General features: G+C 36.7%; 1 protein-coding gene across 4 annotated transcripts in view; it reads left to right on the top strand.

The window, feature by feature from the left end:
• The window catches only part of LOC144976424 (calcyphosin-like protein), a 37,386-nt gene that overhangs the window by 798 nt on the left and 17,591 nt on the right, over positions 1 to 18,997 (top strand). For 2 of the 4 annotated variants that reach the window (XM_078920733.1, XM_078920716.1), the window contains exons 2-3: positions 9,778 to 9,925; positions 14,005 to 14,188. In XM_078920733.1, coding sequence (XP_078776859.1) covers positions 9,801 to 9,925; positions 14,005 to 14,188 — 309 coding nt within the window. In that variant the 5' untranslated portion in view covers positions 9,778 to 9,800. Of the gene's footprint in view, positions 1 to 9,708; positions 9,926 to 14,004; positions 14,189 to 18,997 lie in introns of all 4 variants that reach the window. The other 2 variants (XM_078920721.1, XM_078920727.1) reach the window with 1 other exon arrangement.

The raw sequence follows: 18,997 nt of genomic DNA, 5'->3' as shown, positions 1-18,997 counted from the left end.
GAGAATAGAGGCAGCCTTTTATTATTAAGTTTATATCAAAACGCTCATGTACTATGATGTACCACTAATTTGTTAGCTGCTCTCGACTCTTGGACTAGGTATTTGGACAGTGGCATACCTGTCGATGCAGTGTACCTTGATTTCGCCAAAGCATTTGGCAGTGTTCCACATCAACGCCTTATTAAGAAACTTGGATCATATGGCATCAGTTCATGTTTGCTAGCTTGGATCTCAGATTTCCTGATTGGGAGAAGACAGCGTGTTAGGGTGAACGGCAGTTTTTCGGACTGGGCACCAGTATCGAGTGGTGTTCCGCAGGGAAGCTGCCTTGGTCCAGTTTTGTTTGTAATATTTATTAACGATCTTCCAGACGGTGTGGACTCTCTGTGCCAAATGTATGCAGATGACACTAAGGTGTTCTCTAGAGTAGACAAGGAAGAGTTCATAACTCAGCTCCAAAGTGATCTTGACAGCTTGGTACAGTGGGCTGATAAATGGCAGCTTAGGTTTAATGCAGACAAGTGCCATGTCTTGCACTTGGGATATAATAGAAACCCGCACCATCAGTACACAATGAGAAATCATGACTCTAGCGAGACTGTCATACTTCAGCCTACTGAAGAGGAAAAAGATTTAGGTGTGTTAGTAGATCAGGAACTGAAGTTCTCTAAGCACATAGAAACCCAAGTAAATAAAGCAAACAGAATCGTTGGCCTCATTAGGAGGTCGTTCACTCATCTTGATAGAGATAACATGAGACAATTGTTCACTGCACTTGTACGTCCCCACTTGGAATTTGGCAATGTAGCATGGGCACCACGACTACAGAAAAACAAAGACCTCATAGAAAGTGTTCTAAGACGCGCAACTCGGGTCAGTCCGGGATTCAAAGATCTAGAATACACAGAAAGACTGAAAAAGATAAGAATACCTAGCATGCAGTATAGGAGAGACAGAGGAGACCTAATTGAAGCGTACAAATACACACATAATTTATACTATGTTAGCACGAGCCCTCTAAATCTTGATTCCACCAGCACCACCAGAGGACACAGATTCAAACTCTCCAAAGAAAGGTGTTCTCTAAACCTTAGGCAGAACTTTTTCTCAGTTAGGGTAGTCGACAAATGGAACCGCCTGCCTGCAACAGTTGTCGACGCCCCTTCATTGCAGGCATTCAAGTGCCGTCTTGATGCTCATTTTGAAACAGAAAAATACTGTTTGTAGAGTTAAATTCAGACACCTCCTTCCACTATGTGGCATGCCCAGTTTTGAGAGATTGAATTATATACGTTCACGAATGCACAAGAGCAGATAAAAGGCTGTAAAAGCCTACATAAATCTGGACTTATATCATATCATCATATCATATCATATCAAGTTTATAAAAAACTATTTTGTTTCCAATATCAGTTGCCACACCATTGAGCCACATTTACTTGCTCTTCCTTTTGATCTTAATCGGTTCCTTTTTATTTAAAGTCAAAGTTAAAATAAAACTAAAACTATCTAGCGCTCTAGATAACTAGAGGCAGAGGGAGGCCTTCTGAAAGCTCCTACATCCCCAGTATTTTTTATTATATAATGTTCTAGTAGTAGTAGTAGTAGGGGGTTTGGGAGGGGGAAAACTGTTTTTATAATGTTCAATAGGGGGTTTGGGAGGGGGGAGACTTTAAAAAAAACCGCTGTGATTATCCCCAGACACATATTTGAAACTCCGCTCTTTTAAACAATTATCCACATTGTAGAATATGGAATGTTCCAAAATGCACATAGAAATAAGGAAAGTTAATAAAATATCTATAAAAACATAAAATTAACCAACATTAAATCGGTTGTTACTACATATATATACACAATATGCGTTGACTTCAAAGTGGGTGTCATGGCCGAATGGTTTAGTCGTCTGCCCTGGAAGTTTTACCAGAATCGACATTGTGGGTTCGAATCCTGGTTCCGCCACTTTAAAAAAAAATAATTCCGTCTTCTTTTTACAGAACGTTGCAAGGGATAAATGTCCCATCCATCCTCCCCGCACCTCTTTTTTTTTTTTTTTTTGAGCGAGTCTATTCTTTTCTCCTTTTTGTTTGGCCTTTTGTTCCGTTTCTGAGCATGAATTTCTTAAAATAAAATAAAAAAATATTATTGTTTGTTTTTTTCTCCTCTATCTGACCATTTGGTCGCTCTGAATATTTCTGTTTGTTTGCTTTTTAATTATTTATTCTTTTTAGACACTTTTTGAGATCGGAGTGGGTACGAATATGACAATTTGCTAGAAACTAGAAAGGAACCAAGAGAGAGAGAGAGTTTAAAAAAAAAAAAAAGAGGTGGGGGGAGGATGGATGGGACATTTATCCCTTGCAACGTTCTGTAAAAAGAAGACGGAATTAAAAAAAAAAAGTGGCGGAGCCAGGATTTGAACCCACAACGTCGATTCTGGTAAAACTTCCAGGGCAGACGACTAAACCTTTCGGCCATGACACCCACTTCGAAGTCGACGCATATTGTGTGTATGTAAGAACAACGATTTAATGTTGGTTAATTTTATGTTTTTATAGATATTTTATTAACTTTCCTTATTTCTATATATGCATTTGGAACATTCCATATTCTGGAATGTGGATAATTGTTTAAAAGAGCGGAGTTTCAAATATGTGTCTGGGAATAATGAAGTTTCATTATCCCCAGACACCGTTTGGGGATAATGACAGCCAAAAAAAAAAGTTTCCCCCCTCCCAAACCCCCTACTAGAACATTATATTAATAAAAAAGAATACTGGGGATGTAGGAGCTTTCGGAAGGCCTCCCCATGGATTAGACAAATTTGGGATTCTTCGAAGAGAAATCTTTTTGCTAAAAATGCAACCTCTATTTCAAAAATTTAAATGTTTAAATTTTCTTTTGCAACTTTTTCATTCTTCATTATCATAACTACAGTGGAACCTCTCGATTACGACACCTCCGAATAGCGACAACCTCCTGATAACCACATTGACCGGTGGTCCCGATTTTTTTCTATTTAAGATCAGTAAAAAAAACCCTCCAAATAACGACGCACTTTTTGATAAAACCTCCGAATAACGACATCATTTTGGGGATTTTCGGCAGTTTTTGTAGATATCTGATACTAAAAATAGGGCCATTCCACGTCAAGTGGACCAAGGGTGGGAACCACACCCCTTTTGATTTTCCTCAAACTTGGCTCAATTGAAGATACTTATGAGACATGAAGAAAACCAAACTTTCAGTTCAGAATATTTCTGAATGAGTGTGTAGCCCACAATTATTGAACTGTTATGCATTATTTCGCACTTTTTTTCAAAAATAAATAAACTGAAAGCATTGAATTTATTAGCTTTTAAGAGTTTGTTAGAAGCCAAACATTTTAAGCTTTGTTTGTTATCTGTGTAGTGTAATATAAGTCGATTTTGGGGGTTTAAATAATCTATTGAGTTATGCCCCTTTGTAAGTTAAAGTTGAGATACTTAGATTCTTGGCATGTGATTTTTACCATGAAGCACCCCAAAATACAAGGAAAGCTTCCATGTGCTTATAGAAATAGTGTATCTGCACAATATATCGAATTTTGAAAAAAATCCCAGCCGACATCTTTGACCGTTTTGAGCCTTGAAGTTGACAAAAATGTGCGATTTTGGTACACGTCGCATTACACTATGCGTTATTGTTTGAAAAATTATAATACCAGACCCATATTTTTGCTATATTGTGTTGGACCATATGTAATTTATTGAGATACAAATCATCAATGACCAAAAATGAAAGATTAAAGTCATGAAAAAAAATAATGAAAAAATTCATTTTTGGGCCGAACAGCATGGGGAGCCATATCAAGGGCAGATAACTCCAAAAGTTGATAAATATTTTCATTTTCCTTTAAATAATTGTAATCTATGCTAAAAGTTGTACAGGATTACCAAATTTGAGAGAGTTAACTTGATTAATAAAAAAGTTATAGCCTCTCAAAAATGGACCCGCAAGCAAATTTGATTTTGACACGTTTTGAGACAAAATTTCAAAAAATTGTAAAAAATTTAAATATCCATATTCTGAACTGAAAATTTGGTTTTCTTCATTTCTCTTAAGTATCTTCAATTGAGCCAAGTTTGAGGAAAATCAAAAGGGGTGTGGTTCCCAATTTCTGAAAATTTGGTCCACTTGACATGGAATGGCCCAATACAGAGTATGAGTACTCAAAGTTTATAAAAACGATTCCTGCTTGAACCAATGAGAACGCAGCTTTTGAAACCAATGAGAACGCAGCTTTTTTTTGTTTTGTGACGAATCTTGGCTGATATGCATTAATAAAAACCAAGGTATAAATGTAAGTGTAAGCAAGTAAATACAAAATCTTGGAAAATGTGATATTATGTGGTGGTGGTAGTAGTAGTAGTAGTAGCAGTAGCAGTAGCAGTAGTAGTAGTCGTAGTAGTAGGAAGAGGAGGAAGAGGATGAGGAATTTTATCTAACTCACAGCGTCCGTATTACCTGTTTTTGTTAGTTTTAAAGGGTTTTACAGCGCTTTGTGACACACCTATGTCATATCAGCGCCAGTAAAAAGGAAGAAAATTGGAGAGTAAAAAACATTCTAGATTTACAATTGAAATGACATAAGAAAAAGTAAGACAAAGGGGAATGGTTTAAATAGGGAACAAATGTAGATTCTAGGAGCACACTATCAGTGTACTCAGTTCAAGTTCAGATCACCTGAAAGTCTCATCCAGACACATGCACAAGAACCCTCAAAGAGGAATACACGACAATGTTTTGTTTCTTTTGTCATTGTTAATAAAAACTGGTCCCGCGGGCCTTACCACGCCCACTTTGTCCACCATCTTGGAAACCTCTAAATGACACCTCCGGATAACGACATAAAAACTCGGTCCCGTGGCATGTCGTTATCAAGAAGTTCCACTGTATAACTTTTGTTCACTTAAAAAATTCGGAGTGTCTACGTACACAGAAACCATAGGCAGTTGAGTGAGCAGCAGCAGTGGGAGTCAAATTTTGACCCAATTCGCCCATAAGAAAGTTGTGACTGGAAATTGCCATTCGCTTTTACTAAAAGTTTTTGGGAAAGAGGAGTTCAATTAAAGATGCATAACTTCGTTATAAGGAGGAATATATCGCAGCTATTTTGGTATCATTATTTTCATTTCTAACCAGGCACCTAGCCTCAGGATCTACGTACACGGTAACCTTGAATCTCGCCTTTAACCCTCTAGTGTTCAGATTATTTTGGGGGAGTAGATAATGAGTTCCCTATATGGCCATGTCAATCATGTAGACATCCTTTGATGATATAAGCCAACCCTTTGATGTCTGCAGTCGCAATTTCGTTTTCTATGGTCACTCCATCACCACATTTCAAACTTTTGTTCTCGTGAGTTTTAAAGTTTTTTGAATGAAGAACGATTGGCTATTGAGCATCTTGACCCTTCAACGATTGGGCGTTCTGACAGCTCACATGTCAACAGCTGTCGACATTGCATTGAGTCATCGCTGAAACACTGGAAGACGCTCATCGCATAGTTGTGTCACAATCACCACGTTGTTGAATATATTATCCAAGCACGGTTGATAGGTAAAAAAAAAGCCAAACTATGTTCTAGTTACATTTGAAACAAACAAATTATATTACTGATCTCGTCTCATTGAATTTTAAAGAATGATATAAAAATCAAGAAAATCGGCCGATAAATAAAAAAGTTGCTAAAAAAAGCTAAAATAAACAAAAGCAATTTTAAAAATCAAATTTATTCGTAAAACAATTGGTTTTCAGCCGATTTTTCTGAAATAGGGACCAATGTTTTTTTTTCAAGCAGATTTCAACAATGTGACTTTCAAATTCCTCAGAATTATATTTTTTACTTTTAGATTTTAGCTTTTAGGCCTACTCAAAAAGGTGTTATATTCCTTGCATAACAATAGCGTAATGCATGGACGGCGAGAGGCGTCTTTGTTTCGGCCAGCCGGATAGATAGCCTGTGATTGGTCGAAGACTTTGAGACGCTTGATTCACAATTCTACACGAATGGACGGTGGCGGTAGATCAAAGAGGTGTAACAAATTGATTTACCAACTATTTTTCTTAGTGCTAAAATTACAAAGTAATAATTTCGCATCAGAAAAAATAACTCTGAAGTTCCTATCTCTTTATTACAATAAAGTTGATACCACGAATGACAAAATCGCCCCACAAATAAGGGAGTTATAAATTATTCATAATATTTTTAAAAGTTTACAAAAATTGTTTTCAAACTCATTTTTCATCACCAAAGTCGTAATTTTTTTCAGATTTTTACCAAAGAGCAATGTCAATGACTTTCATCCGCAAATAAAATAGGATTCAAATCGCAATTTCTACAACATATTTTATTTTCTGTCGGCAAATCTATAAAAATCAAAGCTGAAAATATCCTGCGACAGTGGCAGGCCTGTCATTTCCTTCACAACGATTGAATTTTGCTGAGGTCAGTTTTGACTACCCCACCCATGAATATTATGCCATTGTCGGTTTTTGTCAGGTTGAATCTTAGAGTTAATGGGTTAAATTGTATTGTTTGATTAAAAAAATATCACATACACACAGAGACCTGCTAACCAGTACGATTAATCGTATTTTAGTACGATTTTTGGACTCAAATACGTGGATACGATTCCTTTAGTATGATTTTTGTTGTAATATTTTGATTTTTTTTTCTCCTCAAGTATGAATGATGTTGAAAATGACAACATGTCATACATCAATTGTTGACCGTGTTTCTGAATGATAGTTAGTACTATTGTTATCATTTCAGTTAGTTATATGTTTCCGGTTTTCACCAATATTTTTCTCATAACTTTTTGAGGATTTGCAAAGAATTATGCATTTAAGCTTATTTTATACTTTAGCCCTCTCCTTACCAGCCATTTTCAGAATTTCCCCAAAACGTTACACCCACCCAACACAAAAACAGACATTTCTTACTCAAAACAGAAAAACAAGCACATCGTAAACGTAATATTGTTCGACAATATGAACTCTACTACAGAATGTCAAGTTTTTATAGATATTGCAAAAAGAAATGAAATCTGGATGAGAAAAGTGATGGTTGCATCGTAACAAATGGTGGTAAGGAGTAAGGAGAGGGTTAAATGGCCTCAGGCCACATTAAAGCTTTTACCACTTGTTAAATAGAAACTTTTAAGTGAAAATTAAATTTACCTAACATCTTTGGCAATGAAGCTTTCAATTAAAAACTGTATTGCTGATAAGCTTAAACATAAATGGATTATTTCCCTTTATAACTACTAAAATTACTCTATTTTGTTTTAAAAAATTTAATGATCTTTTTAAAAGATTTATTATTTTGTATGAGTGATTTTTTTCATTACCAACTGGGCAGTTTTAGGAACAAAATGATTCAAAATGAATCCTCTAGAAGTATTTAACTTGTCTGTGATATGTGTGAATTTCCCATCATTTGACCAACAGTAATAGTATTTGTATGTAGTAGTAGTAGTAGTAGTTAGTAGTAGTAGTAGTAGTGTAGTAGTAGTAGTAGTAGTAGTAGTAGGTAGTAGTAGTGGTAGTAGGAGTAGAAGTTGTAATGGTAGTAGTAATAGTACTAGTCTAGTAGTGGTTGTAGGAATTGTTGTAGTTGTAGTAGGAGGAGGAGTAGTAAATGCTATAAAAAAGGGAGAGAGAGACATGGATCATTTGATAACATAATGGAAATTATCTTGTCACTGCTGCAAATTGTCATCTCTATTAGATTGAAGACCACTCTCACAAATATATTTTATCTCAAAACCTTCAACTGATTTACTGGGCTGGCAGATGTATATCACCATCACAACTTCATTTGGGACCATCATCATCTCATACTCATGACATCACCACCATGGCATCACCACGGTTACAACCACCATCACAGTATATTGTCACTGCAACAACCACCGCCACCACATCACTTCTTCCATCGCTACCACCACTAGAGCACCATCGCTTCAACCACCACCTCCTCTTCTTCAGGCACTAGCATCAATACTACCAACATATTTGGGGTCTTTTGGTCATTTCTTTGAGTATTTCGAAAGCATTATCCTTAGATTTTGCAGTTTCTGAGCCTTATACTGATTTAAAATGGTCATTAAGTTTTAGTTTCTCAATTAACTGATAATTTTGTTATTACTAGTGATTGCCGCAAACGAATTTTTGAATGATGAAGATCGGAGTTTATTATTGATTTGGGCTTGACGATAGCTTTTATATAAATTTTTGTGTTTTGCGCACTTTTATTTTCCACACATGCGGACAAAATACACTTTTTTGCTAAAAAATACACTTTTTAGGATCATAGAATTCACTTTTCATTCTGGAAAGGTTGGCAGGTCTGCACACACATACAGAGCGAGGTCCATCCATTGCTTGTATTGTAGCGACAAACCAGTTACCGGAGCTACCGTATACACGTAGATCCTGGGGCTAGGTTCCTGGTTACCGTGTACGTAGACACTCCCAAAAAAATGATGGCCTTCTTATTTGTTTGGGCAGTGTGGGAATGTATTTATTGTTGTGTTTCAATGTGTTCCAGTATGTTGTTTGGCTATTGCTTTGTTGTGAATTGTTTTCATGTTGGGTAACCAGTTGAGTGTCCCTGTGTGTTCCATTCACTGTTGTGTTATTTCTTCCTGTGAGATTCTTTTTATTTAATTTTTCCCTTTATTTTACTTATCGTGAATTATAAGGTGTACAAAACCATTTCTGGTTGTTACGTTATGAGGTGAGTTCTGAATTGAAGCCATTCTGACATTCTTAACCAACTTTGATGATGTCACATGGCATTTTTTGATAATGTGACTTCTGCTTAAAAGTTTTGATAACCGGTGACTGTCATCCATCTTCTCAGGAAGAAGTAGTCCTTCAGAGCCAGTAGGCCCATGGAGCCGAAGTTTATCTCAGTTCCTATAGCGTGAAACAGAGAATAATAATTTCTTGCTATCCATTGGATAGGATGCTAGTCTGTTGAAAAGTACCTTCTTACAGATCTAACATACCCAGCTAACCATTCACTGCTGAGTGGAAAGAGGAATACAAAAATAATCTTGACTGTGCCCATGATCGATCTTGGTCCCTTTGCATATGCTCTACCAACAGAACGACATAAATTCAGTTGTCCATTAGAGACGACAAACTCAAACTTCAGGTTCTATCATTATTTACAAACTTTGGTTTGTTCTGGTTGAAAAGGTCGGTTCTACATATTTGGATGAGGTGACAGAGGTTACAACAAGTAAAATGAGACATTAACAAGACAGGTTCAGTTGCTGCCAATTTTCAGGATAAATTTTAGCCATTGTATTCGGTTATCATAAATAATCATGTGTTTATTCACACGCCTTAAAAAGTAAAGTTCCTTTTATAACAGATTACATGGAGAGTTGAACTATATTCAATTATAAGTGTCAATAGACTAATAGTAATTGGCAAAGTCGAGATCTAGTAGCTCTAATTATAAAGTGGTGGAAGAATATTTTACTTTTTGCTATTGAGTTTAGTTTAACTTTGGCGTTGACCTTCATCTTGTAAGTATTCCTTGTTGAGTAAGTTTGCTGACAAAGGCAGTGACACAGATTTAAATCTTTTAAAATATTCTTTGCTTGAAAGGTTCAGGCTTGGTCAAATATCTTATTTATTTTTTTCAGATTGTAATATTACAAATCATCCACCATCTAACATAACATTATAGGATTTTTTTTATCATCACAATCAAGACTATCTATCCTCGTTGCACAAGATGGCATCTGAAGCAGAGCAGAAGCTGGTTTACAAGAAAAAGATGGAAGAAACTAAAGATCCATTGGAAAAATTGAGATATGCTTGTCTTCACCGAGGTGTAAATGGTATCAAGTCATTAGGAAGGTGAGTAGCAATATTCTAATTTATATTAATTACCAGAGATGCCAAACCTCCGGTTTCACCAGAAAAAAAAAAGTGGTCTAGAGCAAAAGATTCTGGGTTACGGGCAACTTCTGTCAAATTCCGGTGAGGTCATATTGGCCCAAGGAATAGCCCCGACCACTTCATCGTGTTGTCACAAACACCATAGTCTGGATGGGGTCTTTCGTCCTCCTATAGAGGGCAAGGAGGAACTTACTGTGTCTTCTATTCCCCTATATCTGTTTTCCAACTTACTTGCTTCTCTGTATTGGAGTGAGATTACTTGTCCTGGCCCTGGCTGGAGTCTTTGGTTGGGAAGGTAGCAGTCTGATATATAGTTACAGTTTTGGGAGTTAATTTTTTTCCTTGTAAATCATCTCTCTTATGTACCGATATATTTTTATGTTTTGGATATATAATGGTTTGTAAATATTTTAGTGTATTCTTCTGAGTGGGATCCTGTGATTGGGTCTGGATGAGACTTTTGGGTGATCTGAATCTAAGATTATGGAATCTATATCCGTTCACTATTTGAGCCATTTCATAATATCTTACCTTTCCTCACTGCTTTGAATTTTCAATCTAAAATATTTGACTATCCCATTTTCTTCCCTTTTACTGGTGCCATAAAACCCTTGAAAACGATACAAAAACTAATACCACAGCATCATTTTCACTGCCACTCTCCCACCTTTTCCTTCATCATCAGATCATTCTTATGTCACCCAAGTGCAGGAGAAAACACTATTCTACCTGAATGAAAAAGATTCATCATCATCATCATCATCATCATCATCATCATCATCATCATCATCATCATCATCGTGTTCATTACTACCACTACCAGGAGGAAAACACATTTTGTTCTACCGGAAACTACAAAACTGGTTCCGAGTCTTATCTAAATCGATGTAAACAATGTGTAAAAATAAGGGACTACACCTCAGAGGAGAAAGTACCGCCGTATGGCGTGCCACAGGACCCATTCTCTTCAGCCTATTCATGGAGTCATTATCCCATATTATTGCTTCCCATATCTTTCTGTACCACTTCTATGCAGATGACTCTCAGATTTATAAATCTTTTGGGTTTTTTTTATATACATGACCCAATTCAGCGTTCTTAAAAAATGTATGATCGACATTAAGAACTGGATGATTGAGAACAAACTCCAACTAAATGAATCTAAAACTGAAAGTATTTATATTGCCAAAAACACCCAAGCAAAGCAATTAGAAAATAGAAGCATTATTCTGAATAAAAGTGAAGTGCATTTGTCTAAGCAGATTAGGAATTTGGGGGTTATTTTCGATGAAAATCAATCCATGTCATTGCCTGTAAATAATGTCTGTAAATCTTTGAGTTTTGACATCAAAACTGAAAATGTCACCAAAAAATTAATGGTTTCTTTGGTTTAATCAAAACTTGATTATTTCAATTCCCTTTTGTCAGGTCTCTGACTAAATTTAATTGGTACATTACAGCAGGTACAAAATTCAGCAGCCCGCATATTATATCAAAACACATTTTGTTCTACCGGAAACTACAAAACTGGTTCCGAGTCTTATCTAAATCGATGTAAACAATGTGTAAAAATAAGGGACTACACCTCAGAGGAGAAAGTACCGCCGTATGGCGTGCCACAGGACCCATTCTCTTCAGCCTATTCATGGAGTCATTATCCCATATTATTGCTTCCCATATCTTTCTGTACCACTTCTATGCAGATGACTCTCAGATTTATAAATCTTTTGGGTTTTTTTTATATACATGACCCAATTCAGCGTTCTTAAAAAATGTATGATCGACATTAAGAACTGGATGATTGAGAACAAACTCCAACTAAATGAATCTAAAACTGAAAGTATTTATATTGCCAAAAACACCCAAGCAAAGCAATTAGAAAATAGAAGCATTATTCTGAATAAAAGTGAAGTGCATTTGTCTAAGCAGATTAGGAATTTGGGGGTTATTTTCGATGAAAATCAATCCATGTCATTGCCTGTAAATAATGTCTGTAAATCTTTGAGTTTTGACATCAAAACTGAAAATGTCACCAAAAAATTAATGGTTTCTTTGGTTTAATCAAAACTTGATTATTTCAATTCCCTTTTGTCAGGTCTCTGACTAAATTTAATTGGTACATTACAGCAGGTACAAAATTCAGCAGCCCGCATATTATATCAAAATAGAAAATTCGACCGTATCACTCCACTTTTGGAAAATTTGCAATGGCTTCCTTTGTGCTATAGAATAGAACAAAATCGCTTTGTTTTCAAATGCTTCCAACAATTTAGCTCCTCTTTATCTTTCTGACACATTTGTGTGTAAAGTTTTCAGCGCTGGAAGGCTTCTTTTCACAGAGCTCTTAAAATTATTGCATTTTACGGCTGTTTTAAGTGTTATAGGACGAATTTTATTTCATATTCAGAGGATTTCGTATGACTTTGTGCTGCTTTTGACGAAAATTCTTGGATTTTAAACAATTAATTTAGCAATATTTTAAAGTTTTGTAAATTTTTGCAAGGATTTTATCATCTATTAAGACTATTTTTGTTTACGTTTTACGATTTTAAGGAAAAAAACAGTGAGCTAACCTGAAGTTGAAGACCAGAATGAAAGTAGTAGAAACATATGTTATAAGTACCATTTTTTACGGTTGTGAAACGTGGACGCTTGACAAAGAATGTATGAGGAGGTTAGAGGCATTTGAGATGTGGGTGTATAGAAGAATGTTGAGGCTATCATGGACAGATAGGTATACGAACGAGGAGTGTTGGAGAAGGTGAGAAAAGGAAGAATATTGATCGATACTATCAGAAAGAGGCAGTTATGGTTTCTGGAACATGTGTTGAGAAGAGACGGAATAGAAAAGTTGGTAACATCTGGGATGATCGAAGGAAAGAGAGCTAGAGGAAAACAAAGAATGACTTATTTAAATAACCTAAGAATGACCAAATGTGATTTTAAAAGCAACACAGATTTCATGTGCACCGCAGAGGATTGTGATTCATGGAGACAGCTGACCGGCAACGTGCTCAAGGGCACAAGCTACGATGGATGATGATCTTTTTGAAATAAAAAACATTAAGCCTTGTACCAGATGCCTTCAATCATCACACAACACCACTTTATTATTTGTACCAAAAAGTAAGATAAAATCTTTTGGTGATCATTCTTTTCAATGTTATGGCCCCAAACTCTGGTATACTATACCGCAACCCATTAGAGAAATCGAGAATATCTCAAACTTCAAATCTGCTGTAAAAGCCCATTTTTTCAAAATTTATTTTACAACATGCCGATTGTAATGTTTGTAGTCTATTGTTTAAGAAATTTTGTTTCAATATTTAATTTTGACTATATGTTTGGAACGTAATTCATTATCTGTAAAGCGCTTTGAGATGTTCTGTTTGCTGCTGCTTCTGCCACTTATTATAATAATACGTACATCCCTATAATTTTATTTATTTCCATTTCCAATGTATTTGTTTTCAAACCATAGTCAACACTTTATTTCATTTCACTTTCTATAATGCACTACACAGTTCCTCCTTGCCTCACCCTTTTTGACTTAATTAATTGCGCACTTATTATAAATATTTATTGTTCTATTTTAATTCGTGCTTCCTTACAAAGGAGCATACTATTTCCTGCCCCATCAATGTTTTTATTTATTCATCTTAACAACGCCATTACCACATTATGTCGTTCGTCTGTAGTGTTTCATTCATCCTGTTTTGTTGATAAAGGGGAAACCTGTAACGTCCAGATTATCTGTTTTCGTATATTTAATTGAAGCCTACGTTCAATTTCACATTGTTATTTATAAAAACTTACCTCTTCGCTAAAATTAGCATTATCAGCGTTCAAAGTTTTTCATCAAGCAACTGATTTTGTCGGGCATGCACACATTTGTTATAAATGACCATTTTACTGAAGTTGCCCTGTAAATGATGAATTATAGGAATTATAGTGGTCACCATATATTTATTTTTCATTAATGTGATAAGATATTCTATATTATAATCTCAAACTTAACTTTCTAAAAACTTTTCCAGGACATTCAAAATTTTTGATGACGACGGTAGCAAATCTCTGAACTTGGAGGAATTTATCGAAGGACTAAATGATTATGGTGTGGGCAAGACTCTTACTAAAGAACAGATGACAGATCTGTTCATACGTTTTGATAAAGATGGAAGTGGAACTCTCTGTTTTGATGAATTTCTTGTTCATTTACAGGTTAGTCATGGATTTGTACTTCAATCGATTTAACTTGTTTTGTTGTATATTTCTTCTTATGTAACCCAAGTGCAGGAGATAACACTATTCTACCTGATTGAAAAAGATTCTTGTGAAATTATCACAATAAAGACAGAGGTTGTTAAATATTTCACAGCGTACATAACGATAACTGTTTAGTTGAGACGATATCCAGTTCCTGACACCTGCTGACCCGGTCACGGTGAGCGGTCAATCACCGAGAGGAATTTACCTAACGGGGATTGCCGTTTCACTCAATTTAACAATGTTTTGTTTTATTGTCTGTCAGACACCCATATTGAATGAGTTGAAATATCACTACTTGGTATAAAAGTTTATATTTTCTACTTTTACTGTGTATTTTTTATTTTTTCATAGTATTACTAGATTTCTCAATATAAGTTATCAATGAACGGTAACAAATTACACAAAAAATATAGTGGGTGCAACATTAAAAAAATTAGAGGAAAAAAAACGTTGCTATGGATTTGTCTGGATTTTATGTATTATAAAGACAAGACGTAAATACTTCTCCTCACAAAAAACGTATTTGTCCTCAACAAAAATATATCCGCTACGACTACGAGCATTCAAACTCGTCAGTGTAGTTTGGGGCTGGTCTTTAATTGCATTGCGTTGATGACAAATCGCATTTTATCCATATCATTGATAATGCCGGATGCTCTTTTTTCCAATTGTGCTGTTGTTTGGTGACAGCTCTCTGTGCCTTGTTCTCCAAGAAGTCTAAGTCCAAACTTATATTGAGTGATGTGTGGTGTGCAGTGGTACTCAAGGAGGTGTGTTTTGGGATTATTTTGTTTGGAAAATATTTTCTGTACGTATCCGTGTAATGTTTTATTGCACTTTGAATATATTGGATTGTGTCTGCTTTGATCGATTTTATGTGTGAAATAAAGTTGTGCACATGACTATAGGCCTTGTTTATATTGTCGAAAATTAATCCAGTACTGCAAGCGTTGTCAATGATGAGTGGGTCGTGGGTGAAGTTCTTTGTTTGTTGGATAATTGTAAGTGTGTTGCTTGTAGACTTTTTCTTGTAAATATTTGTGGCAGTGGTTGCCCGTGAATGACCTGCTGTGGTAATCCTGTGGTGTAATGCGGTATTCTGTCCAATTCAGAGGCAATAGGACCATCCCTGAGGGTGAGTGGCTCGTGCATGAGATTTGAAAGTCTCTCCTGCGTTTTGGAGTTTGTTGTTATATTCTACTCTGTCGATATCAAACATGCAAGTGCAACCTGTTTCAAGGTTGATTTATTTATTATTAGTGTCTTGGCAATGAGTTAATACAAAGAAGCTAATGTGTTCAATGTGCTTTATAATGTGTACTTTTTACACATAAATTATGAGTGTGTTCCTTGCTTGTCCAATGCCGTGTCAGTCCCATAGACTAAAAGAATGTTATTAGAATAATTTGAACATTTAAATGGTTTCTTGCGGGCACGTTTCTATTTCTGTGTTAAACAAATCATACCACATGTCCCACATAATGAATTCACTGCTTGGTTATGACTTGCAATTGTGTGGTCCATGCTGTAAGAGAAAATTCAAAATTGACTGAGCGATCTAAGCAATGATATAGTGAATTAATGAATAAAATGAGTTTTAAAACACTCTGTATTACTTCTCATATCCATGCATACATAACATCGTACATAAAATTTGGAACAAGAAAAACCAAATATTTCACCCAATTTGGCGAAATAAAGGGGGAGCAGGAAAATTCTAACCTATTTTGAAATTGAACTTGGATCATTTACACATAAGTCTAATGCTCAAGCAGTTGAGCTAAGTTGAGGCCCAACACACAATGTCCTTTAAAATTAAAAATTAGCAGGTATTCCAAACCGGGCGAGTTCCCGGCCGACAAAATGGCGAGTGACAGGAGAAAAACGAAAATTATCAAGTTTTCATCAACGATTTTTGTGATGTTACACAATTCAAATATCAATAAACAATATGATATGAAGTGAGTAGAAAAGTGCCAGAAGACAATAGAGAATAAAAATTTTTTTCGCGGCGGTGGTAGGGTTTGAACCTGCGACCTTATTGGTACGACAACTCCGCCTGGCAGGTGAGAGCGTGGCTCTACCGTGTGAGCTATCCACGAACACAAAAATATTCGTTTCAAACCCAAAGTCATTTCTAGATCCCTCTCTCACCCACTTCTTGAGATCGCCGATTCGTTCGCCACCATCGCGAAGTAATTTTGACCAGCAGTTAAGCTTAATAGCCAATATTCTCATCACAAACAAATAACATAGAAACGATTGAGACATTGAGTATGCTCCGGTGTATGGGGTGAATTTTTAATTCAGAAAAGTGAGTGGAGCAGGCACTTATGTTGGTAACAACAAGATATGAAGTGAGTAGAAAAGTGCCAGAAGACAATAGAGAATAAAAATTTTTTTCGCGGCGGTGGTAGGGTTTGAACCTGCGACCTTATTGGTACGACAACTCCGCCTGGCAGGTGAGAGCGTGGCTCTACCGTGTGAGCTATCCACGAACACAAAAATATTCGTTTCAAACCCAAAGTCATTTCTAGATCCCTCTCTCACCCACTTCTTGAGATCGCCGATTCGTTCGCCACCATCGCGAAGTAATTTTGACCAGCAGTTAAGCTTAATAGCCAATATTCTCATCACAAACAAATAACATAGAAACGATTGAGACATTGAGTATGCTCCGGTGTATGGGGTGAATTTTTAATTCAGAAAAGTGAGTGGAGCAGGCACTTATGTTGGTAACAACAAGATATGAAGTGAGTAGAAAAGTGCCAGAAGACAATAGAGAATAAAAATTTTTTTCGCGGCGGTGGTAGGGTTTGAACCTGCGACCTTATTGGTACGACAACTCCGCCTGGCAGGTGAGAGCGTGGCTCTACCGTGTGAGCTATCCACGAACACAAAAATATTCGTTTCAAACCCAAAGTCATTTCTAGATCCCTCTCTCACCCACTTCTTGAGATCGCCGATTCGTTCGCCACCATCGCGAAGTAATTTTGACCAGCAGTTAAGCTTAATAGCCAATATTCTCATCACAAACAAATAACATAGAAACGATTGAGACATTGAGTATGCTCCGGTGTATGGGGTGAATTTTTAATTCAGAAAAGTGAGTGGAGCAGGCACTTATGTTGGTAACAACAAGATATGAAGTGAATAGAAAAGTGCCAGAAGACAATAGAGAATAAAAATGGTGGTGTACGAACGAATCGGCGGTCTCAAGAAGTGGGTGAGAGAGGGATCTAGTAATGACTTTGAGTTTGAAACGAATATTTTTGTGTTCGTGGATAGCTCACACGGTAGAGCCACGCTCTCACCTGCCAGGCGGAGTTGTCGTACCAATAAGGTCGCAGGTTCAAACCCTACCACCGCCGCGAAAAAAATTTTTATTCTCTATTGTCTTCTGGCACTTTTCTACTCACTTCATATCTTGTTGTTACCAACATAAGTGCCTGCTCCACTCACTTTTCTGAATTAAAAATTCACCCCATACACCGGAGCATACTCAATGTCTCAATCGTTTCTATGTTATTTGTTTGTGATGAGAATATTGGCTATTAAGCTTAACTGCTGGTCAAAATTACTTCGCGATGGTGGCGAACGAATCGGCGATCTCAAGAAGTGGGTGAGAGAGGGATCTAGAAATGACTTTGGGTTTGAAACGAATATTTTTGTGTTCGTGGATAGCTCACACGGTAGAGCCACGCTCTCACCTGCCAGGCGGAGTTGTCGTACCAATAAGGTCGCAGGTTCAAACCCTACCACCGCCGCGAAAAAATTTTTATTCTCTATTGTCTTCTGGCACTTTTCTACTCACTTCATATCTTGTTGTTACCAACATAAGTGCCTGCTCCACTCACTTTTCTGAATTAAAAATTCACCCCATACACCGGAGCATACTCAATGTCTCAATCGTTTCTATGTTATTTGTTTGTGATGAGAATATTGGCTATTAAGCTTAACTGCTGGTCAAAATTACTTCGCGATGGTGGCGAACGAATCGGCGATCTCAAGAAGTGGGTGAGAGAGGGATCTAGAAATGACTTTGGGTTTGAAACGAATATTTTTGTGTTCGTGGATAGCTCACACGGTAGAGCCACGCTCTCACCTGCCAGGCGGAGTTGTCGTACCAATAAGGTCGCAGGTTCAAACCCTACCACCGCCGCGAAAAAAATTTTTATTCTCTATTGTCTTCTGGCACTTTTCTACTCACTTCATATCTTGTTGTTACCAACATAAGTGCCTGCTCCACTCACTTTTCTGAATTAAAAATTCACCCCATACACCGGAGCATACTCAATGTCTCAATCGTTTCTATGTTATTTGTTTGTGATGAGAATATTGGCTATTAAGCTTAACTGCTGGTCAAAATTACTTCGCGATGGTGGCGAACGAATCGGCGATCTCAAGAAGTGGGTGAGAGAGGGATCTAGAAATGACTTTGGGTTTGAAACGAATATTTTTGTGTTCGTGGATAGCTCACACGGTAGAGCCACGCTCTCACCTGCCAGGCGGAGTTGTCGTACCAATAAGGTCGCAGGTTCAAACCCTACCACCGCCGCGAAAAAAATTTTTATTCTCTATTGTCTTCTGGCACTTTTCTACTCACTTCATATCTTGTTGTTACCAACATAAGTGCCTGCTCCACTCACTTTTCTGAATTAAAAATTCACCCCATACACCGGAGCATACTCAATGTCTCAATCGTTTCTATGTTATTTGTTTGTGATGAGAATATTGGCTATTAAGCTTAACTGCTGGTCA

Source organism: Berghia stephanieae, chromosome 1 (assembly GCF_034508935.2).
Source record: "Berghia stephanieae isolate SIO BIC M18660-M18661 chromosome 1, UCSD_Bste_1.3, whole genome shotgun sequence".
In the NCBI taxonomy this organism is placed as follows: Eukaryota; Metazoa; Mollusca; class Gastropoda; order Nudibranchia; family Aeolidiidae; genus Berghia; species Berghia stephanieae.
Note: the sequence above shows the minus strand (reverse complement) of the source record. Positions and strands in the feature narration are given on the sequence as shown.